This window comes from Pseudorca crassidens, chromosome 15 (genome assembly GCF_039906515.1).
Source record: "Pseudorca crassidens isolate mPseCra1 chromosome 15, mPseCra1.hap1, whole genome shotgun sequence".
NCBI lineage: Eukaryota > Metazoa > Chordata > Mammalia > Artiodactyla > Delphinidae > Pseudorca > Pseudorca crassidens.
Genome location: NC_090310.1, coordinates 1,447,909 through 1,474,329, shown reverse-complemented (window position 1 = coordinate 1,474,329; position 26,421 = coordinate 1,447,909). Strand labels below are relative to the sequence as shown.

The 26,421-nt window shown below is 57.7% G+C and overlaps 2 protein-coding genes across 2 annotated transcripts in view; both read left to right on the top strand.

Moving 5' to 3' along the window:
* The window catches only part of MAD1L1 (mitotic arrest deficient 1 like 1), a 316,541-nt gene that overhangs the window by 2,531 nt on the left and 287,589 nt on the right, over positions 1–26,421 (top strand). Inside the window, exons 2-9 of the mRNA XM_067705326.1 lie at positions 300–462; positions 3,760–3,900; positions 6,227–6,406; positions 8,796–8,920; positions 9,895–9,976; positions 11,207–11,337; positions 11,487–11,601; positions 13,646–13,707. Of these exons, the coding sequence (XP_067561427.1) occupies positions 313–462; positions 3,760–3,900; positions 6,227–6,406; positions 8,796–8,920; positions 9,895–9,976; positions 11,207–11,337; positions 11,487–11,601; positions 13,646–13,707 (986 nt within the window). The 5' untranslated portion in view covers positions 300–312. The remainder of the gene's footprint in view (positions 1–299; positions 463–3,759; positions 3,901–6,226; positions 6,407–8,795; positions 8,921–9,894; positions 9,977–11,206; positions 11,338–11,486; positions 11,602–13,645; positions 13,708–26,421) is intronic.
* PSMG3 (proteasome assembly chaperone 3) overlaps positions 14,121–26,421 on the top strand; it is a 476,610-nt gene continuing 464,309 nt past the window's right edge. The window contains exon 1 of the mRNA XM_067705347.1: positions 14,121–14,129. The gene's annotated coding sequence lies outside the window, so the exon portion shown is untranslated. The remainder of the gene's footprint in view (positions 14,130–26,421) is intronic.

Below are 26,421 nucleotides of genomic sequence, written 5' to 3'. Positions count from 1 at the left end.
ACGTGCCACCTGATTGTCGAGCATCTTATCTTGGGAGCCGTCTGTCTGTCCTCCTGGTGTGCAGGTCAGCAGCTTGGTGGCATGTTGTACTTTTATGCCTCCGTTTCTTCTCTGAGAAATTGGCAGTGTGGGCTCCCAGTGAACTCCAAAGAATGTGGTTACGGACACTGGAATATTATAAGGGCTCTGAGAGAGCATTAGGGGAGTGGGACTGCCCGAAGGTCCCCCTGACTGGGCAGCTGGCAGAGCTGATGGCTCGTGAAAAGGCTTCCTGTGACCCTTGCCTTGCTTTCCTCCAGAAGGGAAGTGGCCATGGAAGACCTGGGGGAGAATACCACCGTCCTGTCCACCCTGAGGTCTTTGAACAACTTCATTTCTCAGCGAGTGGAGGGAGGATCTGGACTGGATGTTTCCACCTCTGCCCAAGGTTCTCTGCAGATGCAGTACCAACAGAGCATGCAGGTGAGTGGTATGTGTTGGGATAGGGGCCTCTAGGTAAAGACACCTGCTCTTAGGTGGGGCTGGTTCGAGTTCCACATGGTGTAGGAGAGCGGTTTGTGTCAGGATAAGGGCCTCTACATACAGAGACTTTCCCTTCGGTAGGGCCGATTCAACTCCCATATAGTTGAGGCAGGTGTGCGCTTTCTCAGCCTAGAGGTCAGCTGGCCATCTCCCACATCTCCAACGTGGATAGGCATAGTTTTGGAGGATAGCCAGAGGTCATGGTCTGGCCCTGAGCTGTCCTGGCTCAAAAGCCTGAGATAACAGCACCCCCAGAGTGGGTCAGCATTGTGCTGACACCAACGAGCTCGCAGACACTAAAGCTAGGATTGGAAAGCCACTTTATTCATTTAATCGAGGGAAACAGTCCCAAACTGCCTGGGCACATGACCACTGGAATTGTGTAGCCAGCTGCTGGCTCCCTTGGTGGTGTAACACATGGGAGGGCTGTGTTTTAAGCACAGGTTCTTGGTCAGCCTGGCAGGAAAGGCAGGGCAGTGAGTGAAGGCTTGGGCATATGACAGCCTCAGACTATGGGGGCCATTTGCACATCTTCGCTTCAGTCTGCCGTGGGGTGATTTTTATAGTTTCACTTTGCTCATAGTCTTATTTCACTTTATTCCAAGTTCTCGGCAATGCTCACTGTGGACACAGTTGTAAAGGCTCAGGTCTCCTGAAAGACTTCAGGTTCTGAAGAGTCGTGGGGTCAGTGCTAGTTGGGGCAGGGATCACTGGGTCCACATAGGGAGGGGATGTGGTGTCTGAGCCATGTCCAGGCCCCTGCCACTGTCAGGGCTGCATCAGGTGATCTCTGGCTTCTCTGCTTGCATTCCTTCTCTCTTGTCAGCCTTGCCTGTGTTGCTGCAGCCTTTCTGCTATAATGTCCTGTGTCAGACGAGCCAGTGGTTTCCTGTTGCTCTGGGAGCCCTGATGAGTCCATGCCACATTTGCTAAAACAGGGGCTGCTGTGTTTGTATGCATTCGTTTGCTGAATAGTTGAATTACTTACTATGTGTTTGTTAGTGGGCTAAGTTGCTCACTGCCCTTTTTTTTTTTGGGCAAGGACTGTTATTTATCCTGAAATTAGGTCATTTATATTTGTTTTTGTTGTTAAAACACCTTTTTTGAAATGGTGGTGGTGACAGACTATAGGGTTTTTTTTTTGATCCTTGCTCACTGGCAGAATATGAAGTTGGCATCTTTGGTCTAAGAAAGTTATAATTTTATTGATGGAGATGTCTGGGAACTTTTGGCCTGTTGGAACTATAGAGTCTAGAATTTCCAGGGTCCCTTGTTCTCACTCACCTATGACCTGAAAGGCTTCCCCGGTTGGGAGATCAGTAAATGAGAGCTGTAGCCAGAGTGAGCTGGTTAGAGAGCCATGTGGCACCGGACCTGCCTAGGAGCCCTGACCTTGGACCTGTCCTGTCTCAGGACTTCAGTCAGTGTTCTGTCTCTTTCCTACCATGCCTGGCAGGTGAGGGAATAGCAAGTGAGGGAACAGAGCAGCTGCAGGTCTGGGGAGTCTGGAGGCAGAGAGCAGTGTGTTGCCTACTAGTCCCCTCCCCTGCTTTATTTTAAGGTTCCTGTTTCTGTGTGCAGGTGTTTATAGTCTGCTGTGCTACGTGTCAGTATTGGCTTAAATATAAAAATATGTTCAGTGACTTTCCTTCAGATATAGTCAATGTTCCAGGAAGATGTGGCCAATGGATGTGTGTCTCCGGGACTTCCGTGTGGTACCCACACCCTCGGAGCTGGGGTCCCGCCATCCTCTGAAGAAGCTGGGCCCTAGCTGCAGACTCAGAGTGAGACTAGGAAGACTGAGTTTGATGGAGGGTAGAGTTAGGAACTCCCAAATGTCAACAGGTGGGAATTGAAATGAGAGAAAATATCAGAGGGGTAAAGAAAGTGTGGACTTTGGCCTCCAAAGTATGTGGGGGAAGGGTGGAGAAAATGTCTTTTCTCTGGCCTGGGATTTCTCACACTTGGCACTGTTGACATTTTGGGCTGAATAATTTTTTGTTTTGTAGGACATTCCTGTGCATCGTGGGATGTTTAGCAACATCCCTGGCTTCTACCCGCTACATGCCAGGAGCCAACACAGAGTGTCGCCCCTTCTTGTGACGATCAGTTGTGTCCCCAGACAGTGCCCCATGTCCCTGATTGAAATGAGAACCACTTTCTATAGCCCAGAGCATCTTGAACTTTAACGTGCATATGAATCACCTGAAGATATGGTTAAAAGGAAGGTTCCAATTTGGTATCTGTGCGGTGTGGCCCGAGACTCTGCATTTCTGTTAAGTGCCCAGGAGATGCTGTGTTGCTGGACTGCAGGCCGTTCTTGGAGGGGTTGGGCTCTAGCCCCCTGAAGACAAGGCCCTTGCAGTCGGTGATTTGGTGGTACTGTTGGCTGTGTCTTCTGAGGCCCTTCAGAGCTTCAGTTCCACCTTATTTACCTACCCTCTGGGGGACGCAGACTTCTGAGATGGGCCCCAAACTGCTGGCCCCTGGTGGACTGGAGTTTCTCCCACTTAATCGAACACTAACTAGGTGTTGTGGCCCCGCGGTTCTGCAGATAGAATTAATAGCTCCAATCAGTTGACCTTAAGGTAGGGAGAGTACCTGTGTGGGCCTGACCCAATCAGGTGAGTCTTTAAAATCTGGGTCCAGAGATCAGACAGAGAAGTCAGAGATGCAGAGGAGGAAAGGGATTCCACACGTGTGAGATTCTCCCTCATTGGCTTTGGAGGTGGAGAGGGCCGTGTGGCAGGGAATGTGGGCAGCCTCTGGGAGCTGACAGCAGCCTGGGCCTTCCAGCCAGCAAGGAAATAGGAGCGTGGAAGAGGCTGCTGAGCTACAGGGGAGAGCACAGCTTGCCGACTGCATGGATTTTAGATGTTGAGACCTGATCGGAGAACCTGGCTCTGTGTGCCCGGCCTTCTGACCCATGAAACCGACAGCCAGCATATGGGCGTTTAAGCTGCTGCGTTGGTGGTAGTTTGTTACACGGCATAGGAAACAAGCCCTCACACTGTCATCTGAAAACGCACCTTCCTCTTTCGTCCTTTGTCACCTTCTCTTGTCTTGCTGCCTCCCTGCACTCCTTTCCCACCTGGGGGCCCGGTGTTCCTTCCTCCCCAGGGCTGAGCGAGGGCCTTGCTGGGAGCAGGTGCTTGGTGAGGGAGTGTTGAGTGAGCCCCTCGCCTGGCTGACGCAGCTTCTGAGGACCTGTCTTTTCTTTGCACATGACCCGGTCAGCTGGAGGAGCGAGCAGAGCAGATCCGTTCCAGGTCCCACCTCATCCAGGTGGAGCGGGAGAAGACGCAGATGGAGCTGAGTCACAAGAGGGCCCGCGTGGAACTGGAGCGGGCAGCCAGCGCCAGTGCCAGGAGCTATGAGGTGGGCTCTGGTGGGGCCCCCCAGAGCAAGGGGGCGGTGCGTGTACCTGCCAGACCGCGGGGAGCAAGAGCCCAGCCAGCGGCCCAGGTGCTCTCCTCCAGGTGTCCAGGGCCTGCCTTCTTAGGCCACCTGAGGAAGTGGGTCGGGCCTCAGGTGTGCTCTGTGTCCCCGGGGAGGGCAGCACGAAGGGACGGCTGCCCTGCCACGTCTGCGCAGTGAGGTGCTGGTGGGCATTCGTCTCCGCTGGCTGCCTCGTTGCCCTGTCTTCTCTGTGAGAATTGGGATGGCGGTCTGGCACAAATGCCAGGTGGCCTGGGGGTTACAGGCCTCGAAAGTCACCGGCTTGTGTAAGAGTCTCAGGTCCAGGCTGGCTCTTGTGCAAATGGTTATAAGGCCTCAGCGCCAAGAACCCCAATCTCAGGGGCTGCTTCAGGTTGCCCTTGCCTTACCCAGGGCAGGCTGTTACCCAGAGGAGATGCTAGGTTTTTACTTAGTGCATCAATTCCATGCTTCCTTTGCTTTGATTAACAGCACTTTGCCAGGGTTTTTCAATAAGTGCTGATGAGTCGTGGAAATGCTGCCACAGGCAGAGCGTTGGACCAGAAAGTCTCTGGCCTCTGTGCTTTCCCTGAGGATGGATATCTGGCCCCATTCTCACCTTATGTGGCATATTCCCACTCTTTCCTAGTCCCTGTAGAAATAGCTGATGGCTTCGAGGGTGAGATGCTAACTGGATGTACTCGAGCCCGATGTGCAGGCCCGTGGCCGTGGTGTGTTGTGTGGACTCAGTAGCCCAGTGTGCTGCAGGTGGGGGACTGCTGCCTCGGCGTTGGCCCTGGTACTGCTCAGTGTGGGGCTTCGGCCGATGTTCTGGGTTGTCCTAGGAAAGATGTCCTGGGGGAGCCGGTGGGAAGAGGAAGAGGGAGAGGCCAGGGGAATCTTGCAAGTATTGAAGCGAGTCACTGACAGTCTTTCTTGGGGAAATCCAAGGGTACAGGGCTGACTGAGCTTAATCCTGGGGCCCTCGCTGAGCTCGCGCCTTCCTCTCGGAGAGGCCTTTCCCCGCTGCCCGTGGACTTAGCTGAAGACGGCTCTCGAACCGTCTGAGCCAGTGGTTTTCAGTTTGTCCCTTTGAGTCTTGGGTATCTGCGAAGGTTTTTCAGGGACTGCCAGTTTGGTAGTGGGTGGAGAGGGCAGGTGGGTGGGAATCTCAGCCCTCCCACCTGGAAATACCTATGAGATGGTGAGACTTCAGTGTCCAAGGTCTGGGGACCTGCCTGGACTGCCGCATGTGCACTTGGGACTGGCAGCCTGAGGAGAGATGCCACGTCTTGCCCTGTGACGTGCTGGCCGGGTCCCTGCACAGCCACAGCAGCTCACTCCTGCATCTTGGCAGGTCCCCAGGCTTTAAGGCCTCCTGGTGGTTTGGAGGCTGTACTCGCGGTTGGTGGCTCCTTTGAACCCTGGATCAGCAAGAGGCCGTGGCCCTGGCCGTGCTTTTCTTAAGCTCCTCCTTGCCGCTGGGCTCCGAGAGTCCTGGTCTCAGCACTGCCTCTGAGTACGGCAGGCCCTGCGAGTGCCCGGCAGGCAGCCCTTGGCGGGAGCTTCTGCGGCTCAGCTTCCTGATGAGAGGTCAGAGGTCAGCAGAGTGTCAGGCTCCATGTAACTAGGACTTGGTGCCTTTGCCCCTGGGACTCTGGCTGCCACTTGTGGTCCCTTTGCTTCTTGGGCTGAGGGGTAACCTCAGTGGACGACACTTGCCCCTTCGGACCCCGAGATCGTCAGAGTGAGGAGTCTGAGTTCTGTGCGTTCCTTACCAGCGCAAGCCACGCGGCCCCTCGAGGGGGCCAGTGCAGGGTGGCTCTGAAGCTCTGGGGGAGATGAGGGCCCATGGTCACGTGCTCCTGCCTGCAGGCTCCTGGCCACGCCCCCTGTCCCTGCCCGGTCGTCCACTCTCTGGGGGCTGGGGGCATGCCGACTCACTGGAACGGGAGCCGCCGGAGCTGCCAAGCTCAGAGGCATCTTCCCAAGGTAGAGTCTGAGTGAGATCGCTGTGCTCCTCCTTGCAGATGGCCACCGTGAGCAGTGGTCGGTGGCGGTGACGTGTGCCGAGCGCCCTCCCGGGGGGGCGCCGTGAGATGTGGCGTCGCGCCGCTGTGGCCGGGTGCTCACCTTGGAGGGCGTCCCGCTGCGGCCTCGGGGTGCCTGTGGGCTTGGCTCTTGCCTTGTCGGTGGCTCTGCTCTGGGTCTCGGTCCTGTCCGGCGGGCAGAGTGGGCTGGGCTCGGCCTGCTCACGCGCCGTCTCACCAGGCGTTCTCCTTGGCAGCGCGAGGTGGACCGCAACCAGGAGCTCCTGACGCGCATTCGGCAGCTGCAGGAGCGGGAAGCCGAGGCGGAGGGGAAGATGAAGGAGCAGCTGCAGCGCTACAGGGTGTGCCAGCAGAGCCTGGATGCGGCCAGCAAGAGGCTGCGGGACCAGGAGGACGGCCTGGCCGAAGCCGGCGAGGTGAGGGGCTGGGGCCCCGGGCTGGGGTGCTGCCCTCTCCCCGCGAGCAGTCTCTGGGCGGAGGGGAGATGAACTCCCACCTCCAGCACGGTAGCTCCGTGGTAGCGCCCCTGTGTACTTCTGCTCCCCACGTGTGTGCCTACGTTTTTGCGTGGTTGTGATCGTAGCAGAAATACTAATTTTCCATTCTGTGGTTTTCAGTTAGTACGTTGAATACTTTTTTAGTCTTTGTGATTATTTTTAGTGATTGACTAACCTGTTTTTGGTCACTTTCAAGTGTTTTTTTTAGTACACACACACACCCTCATACAGATACATATGTGGCAGATAGCTTCATGCGTGTAGCCTTTTTGTTTCCGTTGAATGATTTCGTTTGGACAGATCCCTAGGAATGGGGTTATAAGGTCACCAGGTACAGGTCTCTCTGGCTTTTGCTACCAGTTGCTGTGTTCTACTAGTAGCCATTGTTGAGGATTCTACTTTCACTGGAACCTCTACCTGTCACGGATAATGGTGTTTTCTGGAAATACTTGTGATTCTGCCCCCCCCGCCCCCGCCCCCGGAGATGTGCCTCTGGATTTGCATTTCTTCGATTATTAACAAGGTTTGTTAGCATCTGAGAACATGTCTGGAACCAGAGCATAGATCAACCGTAGTCCTTATGGTCTCTACCAACCGAAGGTTGTGTAAGCTTTAGAGACAGAACCCAGACATTGATGCTTGTGGAAATTGGACTCCTCTGACCGTCCCTGTGTCTTTGCTGTGCTGCTCAGGATCACAGGCGCTGCGAGGAGGAAGATGAGACGCTGCCGGGGGGGGAGTCGGGGGCCGCGGGATCACCGGGGTTCTGTGTCTGCGTGGTCTTCTCTCCCTGGTGGCTCTTCGGAGCAGCGCCAGGTTATCTCTGCCTTGGCCGCGCTGGAGAGCATGTTACGCTTGTTCCTACATCTGTCTTCTGACGTGGATGTTGGCAGGAGCGGCCGTAAGACAAGTCCTCCTCCCGCCTTGGGTGTGTGCCTGCTTGTGCTCTCTCGCAGGCTTCTCTGGAGGACGGGGGTGGGCATGTCCTGCACATGGCTCAGTGAGGAGCAATTTGGGCGGCACCCTTGGCACAGAAGTTGCAGAGCAGATGCCCGTGGGGCCTGGCGTGGCAAGGGTTGTGGCGGTTTGGGACGGAGACCCCGACGTTGCTCATCTCCCTTTTCACCCCGTGGAGAAGGTGTCCTTGGTTCCGAGTCTAGGTTTGTAAACCTCCCGCCCGCACAGCTGTGTTCTCTTGTCGCGGTGCCTGGCCTAGATGCTCGCGCTCTCTGAGGTCATCCTGGTGGTGGCCTGGCTTTCGCGCAGCTTTGTCCTCCAGGCGGTGGGCTGTCTGGCTCCTGGATTCAGCACAGCGCCTGTACCTTTATTTAGTTCAGGAAGAATCCTCAAAGGATATGTTCATTGTTAAATAAATCTTAAGTATCTTCATTCTTCTTTGGGTCCCGGATTGAGAGTCACTGTTATAATAAAGGAAACCATGCAGGTCGATGAGAGGGTAGGACACAGACTCACCCCCCCATCAGCCTCCCTGGGGGGCCTGCTGTGGCCTCCGTGTTTGCAGACGGTGCCCCGTGTGAGGGTTGCTCACTGTGGTGAGTTTGCCAGGCCGTCCTCTTGCCCTCAGCTTGTAGGTTGATGTCTGACTCTCAGAGGCTGATGGGGCGATGTTTCCACTTGTTAACTTAGAGTGACGCCCTTGAGTGGGCTGGCTTTTCCTGTTGGAGGCGTGCTCTCTTGCCCCAGGAAAGCCACAAGTGGGGTCCCCTCACCAGAAGGTTGTCTGGGGAGGGTGTGGTCCGAGCTGAGGACCGCGGTTCCGCCCCAGTGTCCGTCTAGCGGACTCGCTGTCCTGGAGGCCTCCCCGTGCCTTCCCCCATGACCCCTTCTGGCCTCCGCGGCACTCGTGCAGCTCCCGTTCGCTGTGTGTGGCTCTCGTGGCGTCATGCTGAGGAGCCTCGGCGCCCACTTCTGACTGCTTGGCGGGTGCCCGGCGTGTCCCCGTGTAGCGTCTCCTGCACAGCTGGGCGGGGGGCACGGTGCTGGGGTGGGGTGGTTAGAGGAGGGATTCTGGGCTGAGGACAGAGTGGGTGTGGGCCGCCACGGACTGGGGGGCTGTGCACACGCCGGCTGGGAAGGGGTGACGTGGGGTGTGGGTGTGGAGGCCGCCAGGCGTGAGGCCCGGGCCCGCCTTGGCCGGCAGCGTTCTCACTCCAGAGGCCACGGGTCACCGAGGCGGGGCTCAGGTGGGGTTGAGGGGCGGTCACGTGTTCCAAAGGAGGAGATGGCTCTGTCCTCGCCCTCCAGAGCAGGACGGGAGGGGACCGGCTCTTGTCTGTCTCGCTTTCAGACTGTCAGTGTGCTGAAGGGGAGGCTCTCGGACCTGCAGTGGAGCGTGATGAACCAGGAGATGCAGGTGAAACGCCTGGAGTCTGAGAGGCAGGAGCTGAAGGAGCAGCTGGAGCTGCAGCACAGGTGAGCGTGGAGGCGGGCAGGTCCGCCCCCTTCAGGGCAGGGGTCCCCGCCCCTTTGCCAGGTAAGCCTGGCCAGCTGTCCGCCTGGGTGCAGTTGGCCCGAAGCCTGCTGGGCTGCGTGCCGAGCTGGGCATCCACTCGTTAACCATGTGCCAGACCCAGGCTTGCTCTCCTGCGTATGCCCTCTGTGGCGTGAGCGCCCAGCGTTCACGATCGTCGTGTGCACTGAAGCTCTGAGGTTCCACGAGTGCCCTTCGTGTGCTGGCCTCCCATCCACAGGCTGTTGGGACACACTGAGGCCTTTGAAGCCAGGACCTTTTAGTGCTAGAACAGAGCAGTGTTTCAAATGTTCCAAGAATAAGAAGCGGGAACAGTCATTTCTTTCCTCCTCTGGGAGTGGGATGCCTTCCTGGAGGGAGCTTTCAGAGAAGATGTTGGGTTTGAGCGTGCGTAGGACATGCCCTGGGGCAGGGGGGACGTGGGTGGGAAAGGACGTTCCTGGGGAGGGAACCCTCTGAGCAAAGGCACGGCAGGATGGAGGAGCTCGCCAGGAGATGCAGGTGGAAGACAGCGCTCTCCCAAAGCTCATGGCCTCTGCCTTAGCAGGTGTTGTCTTAGGGGAGTTCTGACCACTCGGTGGAATGGGGCAGGGTTGGGGGGGGTGGGCCGGTCCTGAGCGGGTCCTTGGCTTTGGCTGTTCCAGGGCCAGCAGAAGCTCCTATTGTGAGAGGTGTGGGGAGGGGAGAGGACTCGCAGGTGGTCTGGACTTACCCACGTGCCCTGCGACTCAGGCCACAGAGCCAGCAGCAGGGGCTGGGCCCTGGACCCTGAGGCGTCCTTGCAGGGAGCGTGCAGGAGTGTGCTTGCACGCGTGTGTGAGTGAGTGTGTCTGTGCTGGAGAGCTTTTAGAGTGCGGGCAGGTGCTGGCTTTACCACATGCCTGTTTCTGCACATGGTGTACTTTTTTCTTAATAGGAAATGGCAGGAAGCTAACCAGAAGGTTCAGGAGCTCCAGGCCAGCCAAGAAGCACGGGTGGACCAAGAGCAGAGGATTAAGGTGAGTTGCTCCGTTTCAGTCCCTGGCCTGTGCCTGGGAGATGTCACAGCGCCGGGCCCGGCCCCCTATGACCCGTGGCTGTTTCAGAGCTGGGGGCGTACTCAGTGGCCTCTAGTGGCGGTTAGCTGCCGTGTCCACTGTAGCTGTTCACGTGTCGGTTGTCTCCTTATGTGCCGGGCGCTGTGCTGGATGCCGGGGCGCGTATTTCTGCTCCCGGGAAGCTCGTATGCTTTGGATGAAGATCAGAATCAAACACAGAGAGTAAAAAGTAAACGTGTGATAACTTCAGGTACCACGGGCTGCTGTGCAGATTATAGAACAGGACTGGAGAGGGTGAACAGCAGCCTGCGCGACGTCGCACAGCTAGTGCAGGACTCAGCTGGGTCTCAGAGCCAGGTCGGCGTGACTCTGGTTCAGGCCGTGCTGCCGCCCTGTGGGAGGACGCGGCCGGGGAGCCGTGATGGCTGCCGCCGCCCGTAGAGCCACGTCCGCGCACCGGGCCCCGCTCCCGTGCTCTGGCTCCGTGTACCCCCAGCTCCATCGTGTCAGCTTCCAGACCTCCCGGCTCGCTTTCGCCTCTGGTCTTCACGTGCTGTCCTCTGCGGCTCGTCCGTCTCTCCTCCCCGGCCCTCACTGCTTCACACGACCCGTTACGTCTCCCCTGCCCCGTCCGCCCATCTGAGTCCTTGGCCCGCTTCTCAGTAGTGACTTGCCTGCACGGCCTGATGTCTGTCTTTTGTACGCTCTTCCCTGCAGAGACCTCATCTGTCCTCTGTGTCATGGTGTCCCCGCTGCTTGACCCAGTACCTGGCCCAGAGCTGGGCCCCTTAGTGCTTGTTGTTCTGTGACTCGTCACTGAGTCTCCCCGGTGTCTCCGTGTGTTCCCGGGGACTACATGTCGTAATGGACAGGCTGTCCTCACCGTACGAGGACTCGGTCAGGACCCTGTGCCACGGGAGTGGCAAGCAGAGCCAGCGTGGGAGGGTGGGTGTCGATTCACGGAGCATTCGCCGCGCGTCCTTGTGCCGGACGTGTGACGGGCTCCTGCCCTGCAGGCGGCACGGCACGTGGCGCGTGGGGCTACCCTGGGAGTGTCCCCTGAGGACACTGTGCAGAGGCACAGCCGGCGCAGCCTGCCCAGAGGCGGGGGCCAGGGCCGTGGAAGTTGCCATGGATCTGGGACAGTTAGGCGCCCATGACACTCTCCCCTCTGTCTCCGGCCTCGATCAGGATTTGGAGCAGAAGCTGACCCTGCAGGAGCAGGACGCTGCAATCGTGAAGAATATGAGGTCTGAGCTGGCGCGGCTGCCCACGGTGGAGAGGGAGCTGCGGCAGCTGCGGGAGGAGAACGCCTGCCTGCGGTGAGGGGCCCGGGGGGGGGTTGGTGGCGGTGTGTGCGCGCGTGTGCAAAATGTTTGCAGCCTCCTTGGGTGCAGCCCCTGCTCCAGGGGCTCCTGCACCGTCCCTGGCGGTGCGGCTGGTTGAGTGACTGTGCTTCTGGCCCTGCCAGGGAGATGCGGGACACCAACGGGCTGCTCCGGGAGGAGCTGGAGGGGCTGCAGCGGAGGCTGGGGCGGCAGGAGAAGATGCAGGAAACCCTGGTCGACCTGGAGCTGGAGAAGGAGGTGAGCTGGTCCCCGTGGGTGTCCTGTGGCTGGCTAGGGGAGACCCTGGGTGTTTTAGTCCTACATTCCAGCTGTTCAGCTAAAATGTGGCAGCCGCTGGGCTAGTATGGTGGGCAGAATAGTGACCCCTAAAGACAGCCCCATCCTGCTCCCCAGAACTGTGGGCAAAGGGGATCGAAGGGTGCTGACCCCTAGCTGTGGTAGGGAGGCTCCCTTGGGGCTCCTGGTGGGCCCCAGCTGGGCCGCTGTGCTCACAGGTCCTGACAGGGGCCGGAGGGGGTTGGAGGTCAGAGCCATGTGAGGTGAGGAGGACTTGCTGCTGCTCTTGGTGGCGATGAATGGAGGAAGGCGCTGTGAGCCAGGGAACGTGGGCACCTCTAGAGGCTGGAACGGACGAGGAAACGGGTTCTTCCCCAGGGCATCCAGGAGGAGTGTGGCCCTGCGACCCCTTGACCTGGCACAGTGAGGCCCTTGCTGGGCTCTGACCTACGGAGCTGTGAGACAGTCAATGTGTATTGTTCTCAGCCACCGAGCTCGTAGTAGTTTGTTTCAGGAGCTCTGATGCTGAGTCAGAGAGAGGAGGTGGCTGTGGTACCTGGAGCACGTTGTTCCCACCCATGGATGTGAACAGACACCTATGCTGAGTTTCCTTTCCCTGTGGCTACTGCTGGGACTCATGGGGACATTTTGTGGGTTGTTGTAGAGATGGCCGTGGACGTCAGTGCCGAAAGCATCCTTGTTCGCTTGCTGAGCAGACCAGCACGAAGGCCTCCCGGCTCCAGGCCCGGGGTCCTTCTGTCCTTCCACACTGCTTCCCCGTGGTCACCTTCAGTCACCTTCCTTTCTGGTTTGCCCGGCGTGAACCATGTCACCACTTCCCGTAGCTTGCAGTTTGGTCAGAGTGCTCGTCAGCTGCGCCCCCCAGTGGGTTCACTGCCAGCTGAGGCATCGTGGGTCTGGAGCACAAATCCCATTCAGGCGTCGGCTTACGTGGGCACTTAGCCCGAAAAGACAGTTCCGGAGTCCAGCAGCTTTTCTCTGGACGTAGTTTGTTTTGAAGTTGGTTAAGATTCTGCATGTAGAATCACACTGCCTGGGTTCCAGCCCTGCTGTCGCGTGCCCGCTGGCGGTGTGACGCCGGCAAATCACTTAACCTCTCTGTCCACCTGTGTAACGAGGAACGCGTGTCTCCCTACAGGGTTGTGAGGATTAAATGAGGTAGTGTAACGTGCTTAAACAGTGGTAAACACTGACTCAGCGTCAGCTGTAGTAATAGATTTATTAACCAGTCTTGTGCCCGGCACACGATAGGGGTCAGGAAGTACTTGAGTGGCTGAATGAGCGCACTGAACAGCGCTGGGCTTGGCCCCCGGAAGGAGTGGGAGGCCAGACAAAGGCACGCGGTCTGGGAAGGTAGCAAGACTCCGATGTGGGATGTGGGTCAGTGGAGCGGCTGTGAGAATACAAGGGCGGGAGGCCCGGGATGCGGGCCGGGTGGGGGCACCGCTGCTGCCCCCTGTTCTTCCCAGCGGCCACAGGGGCCCAGCCCAACGCGCGTGCGTGTGTTGGGGGGTGGGGTTTGGCTCTCGGCCCAAGTCTGTCTGCCCTGGGGCTTGGCAACCTGAGGAGCACCCGGAGGATGGGCCACAAGGCCGTGGGCAGCGTCTGCCCCCCTGGTGGTTATCGCAGGACCGTCCAGGAGGCTGTCTGCTCCCGACCCCTTTCCCCAGCCCGCAGTCCTTCTGGCCTGCTGGGAATCTTGAAGTTACGGAGCCAGGAATGAATGAGATGTTAAGCACGCAGTGTAGCTTCAGCGGTTGGGAAGCAACCTGTCTGCTTTGGAGCGGATGAGCGCGTTTCTGCGTTTTAGCTCAGCGATCAGGGCGGGCCGTTCCGGAGGATCAGGGAGGTGATGTTGTCGGTTTTGTGTGGTGCTGCCGTGCTAGGGGTCGAGGTGCGTGTGTGGAGGAGGTGGGAGGGCCCGGCGCTTGCACGGAGATGACGGGCACAGCGCTCTAAGGGCTCTACTTCCGTGTCTTTTCAGAGGCTGCTGACAAAACTGCAGAGCTGGGAGAGGCTGGACCAGACCACGGGCTTGAGCATCAGGTAGGCGGACGGCGCCTGGGCCACAGGGTCCCCACCTTTTCCCCGCACGGATGGCAGAATGGGCCCTGCCAGCCCGGTTCCCTCCAGCAGAGGCCCTGCCTGCGGCTGCTTAGGTTTAAGGAGATGGAAGTAGGGACTCTCCCCGCCGAGGACGGGACATTCTCGACAGGGCGCTGGCAGGTGTGGGCCCTGCATTGTTGGGTTTTCTTGAAGGGCTCTTTTTTATTTATACTGAGGAAGTAGTTGCTTTTGAGGGAAGTCATTTTTTTTAGGTGGTTGTAACGAGTAGAGATAAACTGAGTCTTCAGGGGCAAAAAAGGAACACAGGGTGATGGAGGATTGTTTCCCATCAGGCCCTGGCAGCAGCCTCAGCTTGTCTGTTGAGCTAATGCCAGCAGGTGAATGGCAGGCGGGGCTGCTGGATGGCCGAGCGGGCCTGGTTCTCAGACGGGCATCTTCCCACCGCTCCCTGCTCCCGATTCCATCTGTCCTGCTGCCTGTCCTTCTGGGGCCACTGCCCCTTTCTCCAGTGTCGCTCCACCGCTGGCCCTTAGCCCCCAGGTCCCTTCCCTGCCCGGTCCGCCTGCAGACCGACTGCCCACTGCTCCGCTCTGGGGGTGGGGGTGGGAGATTGGTCCTTCAGGCTTAGTCCTGGCGCCTGGGGCCTGTGGGTTTAGAGAGCCTCCTGTTTGTCTGCTTGTGCGACTTGAAGCCTGTGTCCTCTCGGGGGTCTGTCCTGCTGCTCTCGGAAGCTGGGCCTAGATAGAGAGCCCTCCGCAAAGGGCCGTCCTGTAATCACAGCCTCTGACTGCTCCTCTGGGACCTGCACCAGCTCCGTCGCACCATGGACTCCAGCTGTCTGTCACTTGAGGATGCCCCTTCGTTTTCCTTCTGCCTCGCTATCGCTAAGTCTCAGAGGACAGAGTAGGCTGTTCCCTCCTGAACTCCACCTGCGGAACCCAGGGTCATGTAGGGCTGGCCCCAGCGAGGCCTAGATGTTTTGTGTTTCCTCCTTTTCTCTGGGCTGATGAACTCGTGGGGAAGCTTCCCTCCCACTCCCAGGAAGGCTCACGTCAGAAGAGAACGCTCCATGACTTTTCTCTTGTGCGGGAGATCGGAGGCCCTCTCGCGCCGGGTGGCACCGGCTGCTGGAGTGTTTGAACGCCTCAGTCAGGGCAGCAGGGCCGGCGCGCAGCCGGCTGCCGTCTCTGGCCAGAATGGCGCAAGGGTCAGTGTGCTGGACACGATGGAAGGTGATGGAAGGTGCAGCTGCTCCTTGAGACCTTTTGGTCCCGCTTCCAAACCTGACCACCGCCGCCCACCTCCCAGCGGCTGGCACACGGTTGGGGCCTATGCCCGCGGGCTTCTGGGCTGGTCCCGTGCTTACGCGTGTTGTGTGTTTACCCCGCCTGCCCTTAGTGACCAGGCCCTGGAGGCGGGAGGAAGGGGTGGTTTGGAGCGCTGGTGGAGGTGGGGGCTGCCCACGCCTGCTGGCAGCTCGGGGTCAGCAGGAAAGGGGGGCACGCGTTTCCCTGTAGGGAAAACAGGTGGTTCGCGAAGGCTGGAGTCGTGTCCCGCTCTCCCGCCTGTCAGGGCGCCCCTCTTCGAGTCTTCGCACTGCTCCAGGCCAGTCCCTTGCCCTTGGGCAGGGCCGCAGGGCTTGCCTCGCTGTGTTGGTGGAGGTTAGATGCGCCTGTGCGCCGGGTGCCGTGCACACTGCAGAGCAGTGAGGTGTGGCTGGCTGTCCTCGTCTCCTGGGGTTCCTGGTGGGAGCCCCTGTAAAGAGAAGCCTTCTTTTCATGTGCTTTGTGGCGGTTGTGCCTGGGCCGCTTCTGGGGGCCCCTCGGAAACCTTAGCTCTTCCGCCCTTTCCTGTCCCTACTAGGGCGTTTGGGGCGGGCCCTCACCTCCGGCAACTCCTGCCCTGCTTACGCGGGTACGTGTGTCGAGTGCCGGTTGGAGGGTCACAGGCTTGCGGTATAAGTGTGGCCCATCAGCTGGATCACCTGGGGAGTTTGGTGCACGTGCAGACGCCTGGGCTGAGGTCAGGCCCATTGAGTCCGCCTGTCCAGCGCTGGACTTGAGTCTTGGTGTGACCACAAATAGCATGAGGGGTTTGGCTCTCTGTTGCCGGGTTTTGGGCCGTCATTAGCGGTTTCTGAGCAGGGAGGGTAAATTGGTGGAGCCCACGTCTCTTGAAATTGAGTATGGGGGTGGGAAATGGGCATAGGGTTCTCGGACACAGGGAGAGGCTGGGGGCCCGTTGCTGCAGTGTGGGGTCCCTGCAAAGGGGTGGGCGTGGGAGGAAGAGACGTGCACTGTTCCAAGGTGACGTTGTCTGGGGGTCCCTGCCTGGTGGGCGGAGGTGGGCTCCGCCAGGAGCTGAAGGACACCCTTTGTCACTCTTGCAGTGTTCAGTGCAGCGGTAGTGACTGGGGCCATCTCAGACCCTGTTAAACTGTGGCTGCACATGTGTCTGACCCCAGCTTAGCCCCTGTGTGTTGTGGGGTCTCTTTTACACCCGTTTCCACATCTGTAAATGGAAGAGTCTTCTGGAACGTTAGTTTCTCACCATGGGGTCACGAATCTCTGAAAATCTGATGAAAGTCGTACTTTCTCCCCACAAAAACACAGGTTTGCGAGTGGGTGCGTGTGGACGTGAGATTTTGCGTGCTAGTCCAGGGACCCCTTCCCCAAAGTGTGATCAGCCAGCCTCAGCGGACAGCAGAAGTTGGAGTCCAGCAGTTGCCCTGGCGTTAGAGGTTCAAGGGGCTGGGAGGGTGTTTTGGCCTGGCCTGGCAGGCAGGAGTCTGTTGAGTCTTTTTTAATGTATATATATTTTAATTTATTTTTATCTATTTGTTTAGGCTATGTTGGGTCTTCGTTGCTGTGTGTGGGCTTTCTCTAGTTGTGCTGAGCGGGGGCTACTCTTTGTGGCGGTGCGCGGGCTTCACATTGCGGTGGCTTCTTTTGTTGCGGAGCACGGGCTCTAGGCGCACGGGCTCAGTAGTTGTGGCTCGCGGGCTCCATGGCATGTGGGATCTTCCCGGACCAGGGCTTGAACCTGGGTCCCCTGCATTGGCAGGCGGGTTCTTAACCACTGCGCCACCAGGGAAGCCTTGTTGGGTGTTTCGGTCAGGGCGTTGCTGTAATTTTGCTCATTTGGGGCCTGTCATGACCCCAGGCTCTGGCCGCCGTCCAGCGTCTCTGTGGTTTTCTGAGAGCTGCCGCCACCAGGTGGCACCGCCCCCCCTTGGTGACGGCGGCTCCCTGCTACCTTGGGGCCTGTAGAGGGCTCTGCGGTCTTGCAGAGGTTAGGGACAGAGAAGGGTCCACGTGGCACCACGGTGGTCACCCTCTTCCTAGTTTGGGATTTCTTAAATCGTGAGGACCTAGGGATAACAGGGCGGTGGGGGTGACTTGGCTGGTGGGTCAGCCAGTGCAAACCTATAGGGAACCTGCTGGGCCGAGTGTCCTTATCTGCCAGACGAGCTTGTCCACCCTTGACGTCATCTGATCCCCTGTCTGCAGCACGTGGGTCATGTGAGTCAGGGGCAGGTTGACATCAGGACTTTGAGGGTGCGAGGGAATGCCCTGCATGGGTGAGGTGGGGCCTGTGCACTTGTAGGTGCTGGTGTGGGGAGGAGGGTGGCTGCGTCTGGTGTCCGGACGTTCTTGTCCCAGGGTCTTGAGGGTTGGACTGAGGGAGTGGGCAGTGGTGCGGAGGGCTGTGACTCGCTGAGCCTCATTCCTCGGTAGCGTGGTGTGTCGGGATGATTTGAAGGTACTGAAGAGGGACACCCTGTGATGTGTCTGTGAAGTACCTGGGAATAAATTTAACAAAATATGTGTATGGGACCCATACACTGGAAACAGTAAGAAGTTGCTGAGAGAAATTAAGGGTAACCTGGTAACAACGTAAGTAACTGGAGAGAGAGACCGTGTTCATGGATTGGAGTACTCAGTGTTGTTAAGACAATTCATAGATTCAACACAATCCCTATCAGAGTCCCAGGAGGATTTTTGGGGAGAAATTGACAAACTGATTCTAAAATCTCTATAGAAATGGAAGGGACCTAAGACAGCTGTCAGAGTTTGGAAGAAGAATGAGTTAGAGAGCTTCCAGCAGCTGGTTGCAGGCACACTGTGAACGGCATTAATCAAGACAGGGTGGTCATGGTGTAAGGATAGGCATGTAAATCAATAGGGCAGAATAGAAAGTTCAGGAATAATCTAAGAGTGTAGAGTCAATTGATTTTTGTCAAAGGTGACAAGATAATTTAATGGGAGAGAGTCTTTCAACAAATGGTGCTGAAACAGCAGGGAATCTGTACAAATAGAGACCTCATACTGTCCACAAAATCAGTTCAGTGGGGCATGGACTTAAATGTAAAAACAAACTTCTGGAAGCTTTGCTTGGGTTTGACAAAGAGTTCTTAGGACACAAAAAGCATGAACCATAGATGAAAAAAATTGGTAAGTTAGACTTCAAAATTAAAAACTTTTGCTTTCAAAAGACACAGTTAAGAGAAAAATAAGGCAAAACATAGACTAGGAGAAAATATTTGCAACATGTGTGTCTGACTGAGGACTTTTATCCACAGTACAGAAAATATTCCTCCAAATTGATAAGATGACCAAATTTAAAAAATGGGTGAAAGACTTTGAACAGATAACTTTGAGAAGATATGAGTGATGAAAAAGGACATGAAAAATGCTCGGTGTCATTAGTCACAAGAGGAGTATAGGGGGGCTTCCCTGGGGGCGCAGTGGCTGAGAGTCCGCCCGCCGATGCAGGGGACGCGGGTTCGTGCCCCGTCCGGGAGGATCCCATTTGCTGCGGAGCGGCTGGGCCCGTGAGCCATGGCCGCCGAGCCTGCGTGTCCGGAGCCTGTGCTCCACAACGGGAGAGGCCACGACAGTGAGAGGCCCGCGTACCACAAAAAAAAAAAAAAAAAAAAAAGCCCTGGTCAGGGATCCTGCGTGCAGCAACTAAGACTTGGCGCAGCCAAATAATTAATTAAAAACAGAACGAGGAGTACAGAGTAAGGTCACGGTGAAATACTGCTCTCGCCTGGTGAAGATGTGGAGCAGCTGGAGGTCTCACACGCTGGTGGTACCGTGGGACACAGCACAGCTGCTTGGGCCACCGCGGGGCAGCTTGCTGTATGCGGGCGATACCACCCGGCAGTTCCACTCCTGGTTACTGACCCAAGAGAAACGAAGACGTGTGGCCTCCCAGAGACTCGTGTGTGAGCGTTCACAGCAGCTTTATTCATAGTAGCCCAAACCGGGAACCAAGTCAGGTGTCCATCACGTGAACGGAACATCACTGAGCAAGAAACAGGAGGAGACAGGTGCTGTGTGCTGTGTGCAGAAACGTGAATCTCTCACTGAGCAAAGGAAGGCAACTCATTCAGTTCACACTGCATGATGCCATTTACTTGAAATTTTAAAAAAGGCAAAACTGACCTGTGACAGAAGGAGGGTGAGTGGCTCCTTAAGTCTTGGGTTGGGATATGATTGGGGACCTGGGGGACCCTCACCTGTGACTGTCACGGCAGCAGCTACACAGTTGTATGTATGTCACGCTTCAGTCAAGCTGGTCCGAGGATGATGAGTAATCGGTGCTCCTGACAGCTGTGAGGGGAAGGAGAAGGCCTAGGAGGTGGCCTGGACTGAAGTCAGGAGTGGATGGGGATGCTTTCTAAAGCCTTCATTTTGGGAAGGAACCCATTTCTTGAGCTTGTCAAAGGCCCATGGGCAGCTGGGACCAGCCCAGGCTTTTTCAGTGTTCCTGGATCTTGGGGACTTGGGGCAAGTGCTGCGGGAGTGTCACCAGGGGAGGCCAGGTGTGGGCTGCAGAAGGGCAGGTGGTTTCATGGTAAACCCAAGCTCTGCAGAGGAGGAAGGTGAAAAGTGAAGGTGGTCTTCAGTCCTCCCCGTCTCACCTCCTCCGGGCTTGCCCTGTGTCACTGCTGTCCGGCGCCATCACGTGGTGCTCTAGTTATGCCCGGGGGTGCCATTCTCAGAGCAGGATTGAGGGCTGCCCCCAGGGGTGGGCAGCAGGGCGCTACCGCTCTTACCCCCAGTCCGTCCTTCTAGGCAACGCCTGATAAATTCCTGGGCATCTTTCTAGAAATGTGTGTACATACAAGCTCTTTTGTGTGTGTGTGTGTGTGTGTGTGCGGTACGCGGGCCTCTCACTGTTGGGGCCTCTCCCGTTGCGGAGCACAGGCTCTGGACACGCAGGCTCAGTGGCCATGGCTCACGGGCCCAGCCGCTCCGCGGCACGTGGGATCTTCCCGGACCGGGGCACGAACCCGCGTCCCCTGCATCGGCAGGCGGACTCTCAACCACTGCGCCACCAGGGAAGAAGCCCCAAGCTCTTTTTTTCTTCCAGTTTAATTGTGATGTAATCAACCAATAACACTGTATAAGTTTAAGGTCTGCAGCTTAATGATTGGACTTACACGTTATCATGAAATGATTACCACGGTAAGTTTAGTGAACGTCTATTGTCTCATATAGATACAAAATTTAAAAAATTAAAAAGGATTTTCCCTTGTCATACTAGCTGTTTATGTGCCCACCCCCTAAGAAGTGCTCATTCTGTACTAGTACTCTGCAGCCTTGCTTTCTTCCGCCTAATTTCTGACAGTGATCCTGCACCAACCCAGACGGGCCTACTGAATTGTTTTCAGAATCTATACTGTGTTCGTGGTGTGGATGGGTCTGATTTCTTCATTCCCCTGTTGGTGGATATTTCCAGGTTTGTTTTTCTTTTTCCCCACCAAAAGCAGCATTGTTTTGGTTGGATAAATTCTTAGAAGTTGAATTTTTTTTACCTAAAAGATATATGTGTTTGACCAAATTGCCCTCCAAAAACGTATACTTGACCTTTCTGTCACAGTGTGAGAGCGTCGTCAGTCGCTCCAGGCAGCATGCTTTCAGAGGTTCTAGCAGAGATTCCAAGTCAGGTCCCAGTAGAGTGAGGGGGCAGGAAATGAGCAGTGGCTGGGCTTTGAGAAAGAGTTCTTAGCAGCCCTTCTTGGCGGGATCCTTACTCAGTAGGCATGGGATGCCTGTTGAGTCCCTGTCGCCAGGCCTCTAATTTCATAGAGGAAACAGTTTGCTCGTGGCAAGGGTGCCACTGTGGCTTGGCTCCTTCCCCATCCCTTTGTGCCTGCAGCTGGCCTGGTTTCAGTCAGGCTGGGAGGGCACAGTACCTGCCACTGTGAGTGCAGGTGTGACGGAGCCTGGGGGGTTGCAGAGGACGCTGGTACCGGGGAGACGGAAAGGCAGGCGGGTTTTGCTGGCTCTGAGGCCTGGCAGCTGCGCCCCCCCCCATCCCCGCAAACTGCTGACCCATCATCTGGAGTGAAAGCTGGGAACTGACAAGTGCTGATGCTGGACGTTTCCCCAAAGCATTTGTCGGCTGGCCAGATGACGAGTCCTGGGGACTAGTTTCCCCTGATTTCTGAGGCCAATTAGGAGGCCGGCGAGGGGGAGTGCCTAACTTCCTCCTGAGAACAGATCGTATTGACCACCCTGGACACACTTGTTACCCTGGTGACTGTGTTGGCAATTTCTCATTACCTAGGTGTTGGGTTGATCAATACAGGCCGCGCTGTGGCTGCTTGGGAAGGTAGCTGGGCTGTCGCGCGTCTGGGTCGTTTTCATTGGTCTTGGTGTGTTTTCTTTGCAGGCACGAGAGGAGGGGGAAGGAGAAGGCTTTGGCCTTCCGGGGGCTCGTGAGCGGGGCCCCTTCTGGTCCCTCCTGCTGATGCCTTGGTCTCGGCTGTGATCCTTTTTATTGTTGGTTCATTCACCACCTCGTGCATTCCCCACGGGCTGTTCTCAGGGAGCCTGGAGTCTGCAGGGGGCCTTGAAACATATTTGATTTCTCCCTCAGGCCTGTGCCTCTGTGAGGTGTCAGCTCCCAGCCAGGCTCCCTGAGAACAGCCCCAGAGCTATGAGTTTCCTCCCCCACAGGGCGCAGGCAGAGGCCGGGGACTTCTGAACCCATCTCAGCCCCTTACATCCCCGTGGAGGCCTACAACAGTTGTTCCCGTGCGTTTACTCATTGTGGGCGGCTGAGTCCCCAGCTTCTTTTTGCCTTGGAGGTTGTGTTTTCTGCACTGGTCAGCCTCAGGCTTCAGTCTCGTGAACTAGGAGCGGGGCCTGTCTTTAGAGCCTCTGTGCCTAAGTCCAGTGGGCGTTTCATAAACGTTTGGTGAGTGGGTGATGGCATCGTGACGGCTTTGTTTGGTGCGTTTGTGGTTTGATGTGACTTGGGTAGGGCATCCTTTGGCTCGTTTGGCTGCTGTGACAGAGCCCCAGCGTTATTCACAGCGTGTCCCGGTGGGAACCAGAAAACAAGTGTGGCAGAGAGCTTCCTGACAGCCGTCATTCTTTCAGCGACAGTCCAGTCCGGGGCTCGGGGGAGCAGCCCCTGCCCGTCTCCCGCTCCCCGGTGAGGTTTCAGAGTCGGCAGCAGTGTGGACCGGTCTCTGCCTGCTGGATTTATGCAGCAAGGTGTGGACGGACCAGCGTCTCTGACAGGCTCGCTTGGCCCCAGTGGGAGAAGAAGCTGCTTTGTTCTGGTTGGGCTTGGGCAGGTTGGGAAGCTCTGACGGAGACCCAGTGGGCACAGCCCCGTCCCCCGACTCTGCGTGCTCAGAGCAGCCCACGGGCTGTGGGCTTTGCACCATTGTAGGGAACGTAAGAGAGAAATGCTTTCCAGAAGAAACCCTTTCCCGACTCTTCCAGGGCTGCATCCCCTGCATGTGCTCTCCCCAGGCCGCGCAGCAGCCGGGCGCTCAGCGAAGCGGATCCTGGACTCAGGCGGGGCTGTGCTTCTGTGCTTCTCGCTTGGCTCTTTTGGGGGCTTTTCTCCCAGTTTTGTAGATACGGCTCTTCTACTTCTGTGCCTCTTTTTAAATTCATGTAAAAAGAAAACCTAAAGCCAGATAATAAAAGGATTTAGACAAATTAGGCTCTGCTGGATTCCCAGGGGCTCATTTGGGAGAACGAGAAGGTAGCTCCGGGGTCCCAGTCGGTTCAGACTTGGCAGGTGCTTGCTGAGGTCCCGTTATGCACCAGGCCCCTCCCTTGTGGAGGCCCAGGTCCCCCGTCCCCAGGCAGAGTGGGGGGTGTCCTGAGAGGACAGGAAGGGACGAAGGGGCTGGGTGGCTGCACGGCTTCCTCTGGAGCAGTCCCCCGAGGGCCTGCCCTGCTATTTCCAGCAGTCACCATGGCCTTTGGGGGGCCAGCATCTTGGGTGGCTGCGGGGAACAGTGGAGGGGTATTTCATTGGGCATTTACGCCTGGGCTTCCCCACCTGACACCCTTGAATGTCAGCTTTGAGGCTGCGAGGAGAGGCCTCTGAACAGTGTCATCCAGGGCACCTGGGGGTTAGCTGCACACGGTCGCAAGCTCTGTCATCCTTTCCCACGGCCACTGTCACTTTGTCAGAAGCTAGAGCTGCTCCTCGTCCCATCGAGCTCCGCCTCGGGTCTCTTGAGGGCAGAGCAGGTGCCCCGAGTCCAGGGTCAGTCTGTGCCCATACCCCACTCCTCCCAAGGCCTGGCGCCCCCTTCCCACGGGTGGCTGACCACCTGGGGACATGGTTCAGATTCTCCAAGACCAGCTGGAGGCCAGGGATGGGCTCAGGGGGTGGGCTGGCCGTTGTTAGTGGTGAGGGGCTCAAGCTGGGGGCTCTCGTGCCCGTGAAGCAGGGCCCTTTTTGCTGAGGTGCACCGGAGAACAGGAGAGGAGCTCAGCACAGGCTGTTGGGGCGGCGGCCTGGCGTTACTCCAGCTTCTCTTCCTCATGCTCTGCTCTTGTCCTGGCGCAGAGGCCAGGCCGCCCTGCCGTCAGAAGTTCTGTTTTCATTTGAGCGTCTCAGGAGCTGAATGCCGAGGCCGCTGTGCTGCACACACCGCAGCTCTGACGCGCTGCCCGGGCTCCTGTCAGGCCCCACCCAGTGGTTGTGGGATGGTGTCTGGGCCAGTCCAGCAAGCGCTCCCAGGCCTACTGTGTGCCTGACCCACTGTGTGCCGGCCTCGGCGCCGCACAGGCTCTGGCTGTTGCCTTGGATGAGCTCTGTCTCCTGGGAAGTGTCCCTTGGCAGGTGGGAGTGCGGTCCTGAGGATGAGAGGAGGGAGGTGAAGCGGGAGGAGAGTGTCCCGGGTGCAGGGCGAGGTGGCGCCAGCGAGGGTGGTGCTGGCAAGCCGGTGGTGGTGGAGGTGGGGGCGGCCACACACGGGTTGGTGTCGCCGTGTCACAGTCTGCGTGTGACGGAGGCGGGACCACGGGGCGCTGCCCTGATGTCTCGTTCTTCCTCCCCTGGCCGGTCATGGGTGCACCCAGGATGGTGGGCGGTGGCTGGCGCGAGTGGGTAGCTCTCCTTCGAGACCGTCAGCCCAGGCAGGGCTCCAGTCAGTGGCTCCTTCTGCCGTTGTGTCTTCGTGAGGGTTTGGTGCTGTGGGGGATTTGTCAGCAGTGGCCTTGGAGAGCTCTCTGTCCCCTTCAGTGTGTCGTCCTGTGCCCTCAGCTGGGGGACCTGGACCTCTGGTTTTCAGTGCTTTGTATTCCTGAGTGTGTCCACATGTGCTGTGTCGGCCCCTCTCATGGCCCGGGCCGGTCCTCGTGCTAACCGCCCATCCTCAGCTTTCTGTCACAGGGAAGTGGGGCTGTGGCTGGGGACGGGAGAGCAGGGGGCAGCCCTCTAGGATTGCCGCTGGGCCTGTGTCTATAGAGGGGACTTACTCTTCAAGGCACCATGACTGAGGCGTCCAAGAAGAAACGCACGCGTCCTTCCTTCACTCTCTGGCTACTGAGACAGTCACAAGCGAAACACCCCGGGCCGGAAGGGTGGGCAGCCCACAACGCTTGGGGGATCGTGAGGGGAGACCTGGCTCTCCTCCTCGGCTCGTGGGGCCGTCGCGACCTGTCTGCAGACTGTGGCATGGTTTCCTCCGGGCGGGTTGCTGGGCCCTTGCTCCCCCAGTTGCCCTACGCCCACGACTGTGCCCAGGTTCGTGCTCTAGGGCCCGGCAGGCAGGCGGCCGCTGAGAGCACGTGGCAGGGGCGTTTCTCTTGGGGACTGTCGCCAGTGTGTGGCAAGGAGATGTGGCCCCCAGTCCACGACTGGCATGCCGTACCCCCAGTGGGCATTTCCTCTGTTGAAGACCGCGTGGCCCAGACCTCCGCTGCTTTGGTGGCCCAGATGGAAGGTGTTTACGTGTTGTGTTCTCGGGGATACCGGCGTGTCTGGGATGCGGGGTGGCCAGCTCTCCGTGGTCTAGGCCTTGGGCCTTCAGAGCAGGCTGTTGCTTAGGCAGCGGGGTGGCCCGGGTGGGGGGCGGTCTTGGCCATCAGACGGTGGAGAGCTCAGCTGGCTGGCAGGAGCGGGGGGGGGGGGCTCTGAGGAGAGAGCGGGACGCCCACTGCGGGCCTCCTGCTGCTGCTTTGGCGCAAACCACGGTGCACCCTGGGGCTGGGAAAGTGGGGCTCGGGGGAGAAAGGGGTGCAGATGTTCCTGGCAGACTTCCTTCCTGTTCTTTTTCCACCCTGACTCAGGAAGCAGAAGATGCTGGAGAGACTTGGGAAGTATCATTCCCCTCCTCACTTTCTGTTGTGGAGAGAACCACATGGGGAGCATTTCATTCCTCGGGGGCGGTTTTACTCTAACTCGAAAGAGAACTCACGTTGGTTTAAGAAAAGCACAGAGGTGTTCCTGTGTGCACACGGGCCGCGTGCACACACGTGTGCGTGGAGGGTGGGTGCAGACGGGAGGTGAGGGTGGGAAGCGCCCCAGGTGAAGCCCTGGCTGCCTGCCTTGGTCCTGTCACCCTGTCCCAGGTGGCTGCTTAGTTGGCCTGGAGCCTCCTGGCAGTGCCTGGAAGGTTCTTCACGATCTGGCATCCGTGGAGTAGGAGCCACCCCGTGACTTGGTGTGTTGCTGTTATTGGCACTGAGACTGGAGGGAACGCCCTCATGTGTGTCCCCCGCTGTGGTGACTCCTGGCCTCATGACAGCTGTGACAGCATGGGATGTCTGGGCCTCTGCTTGTCCTGAACGCAGTGCAGGCTGGGGCGCTGTGGGGAAGGACATCCGGGCAAGAGGGGCTCTCAGGGTCCAGGGCGATGGACTGACCTAATCAGTGGCAGAACTCGCTTTCAGACCGTCCTCCATCAACAGGGCTTCATTTGAGATGCACACACATCGGGGAACTCAGTGGAAGAAGGAAGGCTGCTGAAATTTTAAAAATTGTTTTAGAACAGGCAAAACTAATCTTAAGGCCAGAAAGAGCCCCACAAAAGACCAAAACAACCCAGCCTGGCAGTTGCCTGAAGTTAGTTGAGGGGTTAGTTGGGAAGGGACTGGCGGGACCTCCTGGGGTAGGTGGGGACCCGGGTTACACGTGTGCCCACTTGTCAGCATCCTGTCGGTGAGTTCAGGTAAAGTTGTGAGGCAAAACATCCGTCACAAAACAGGTTAGAAAACATGAGGTTGGGCTGGAGGGTGGAGTGTTGGATGAAACCAGATGGCAGAACCTCGGTGACTGGCCCCTGGGAGGCACAGGAGGGTCGTTACACTGCAGTGTGGGCTCTGTGCCAGTTTGGAGCTTTCTCCCATAAAAGTTGTTAGAAGTTGCCGCCAACTTCTTCCTTTCCCGCTCCCCTGACTTCCCAGCCCCTAAGGGTGC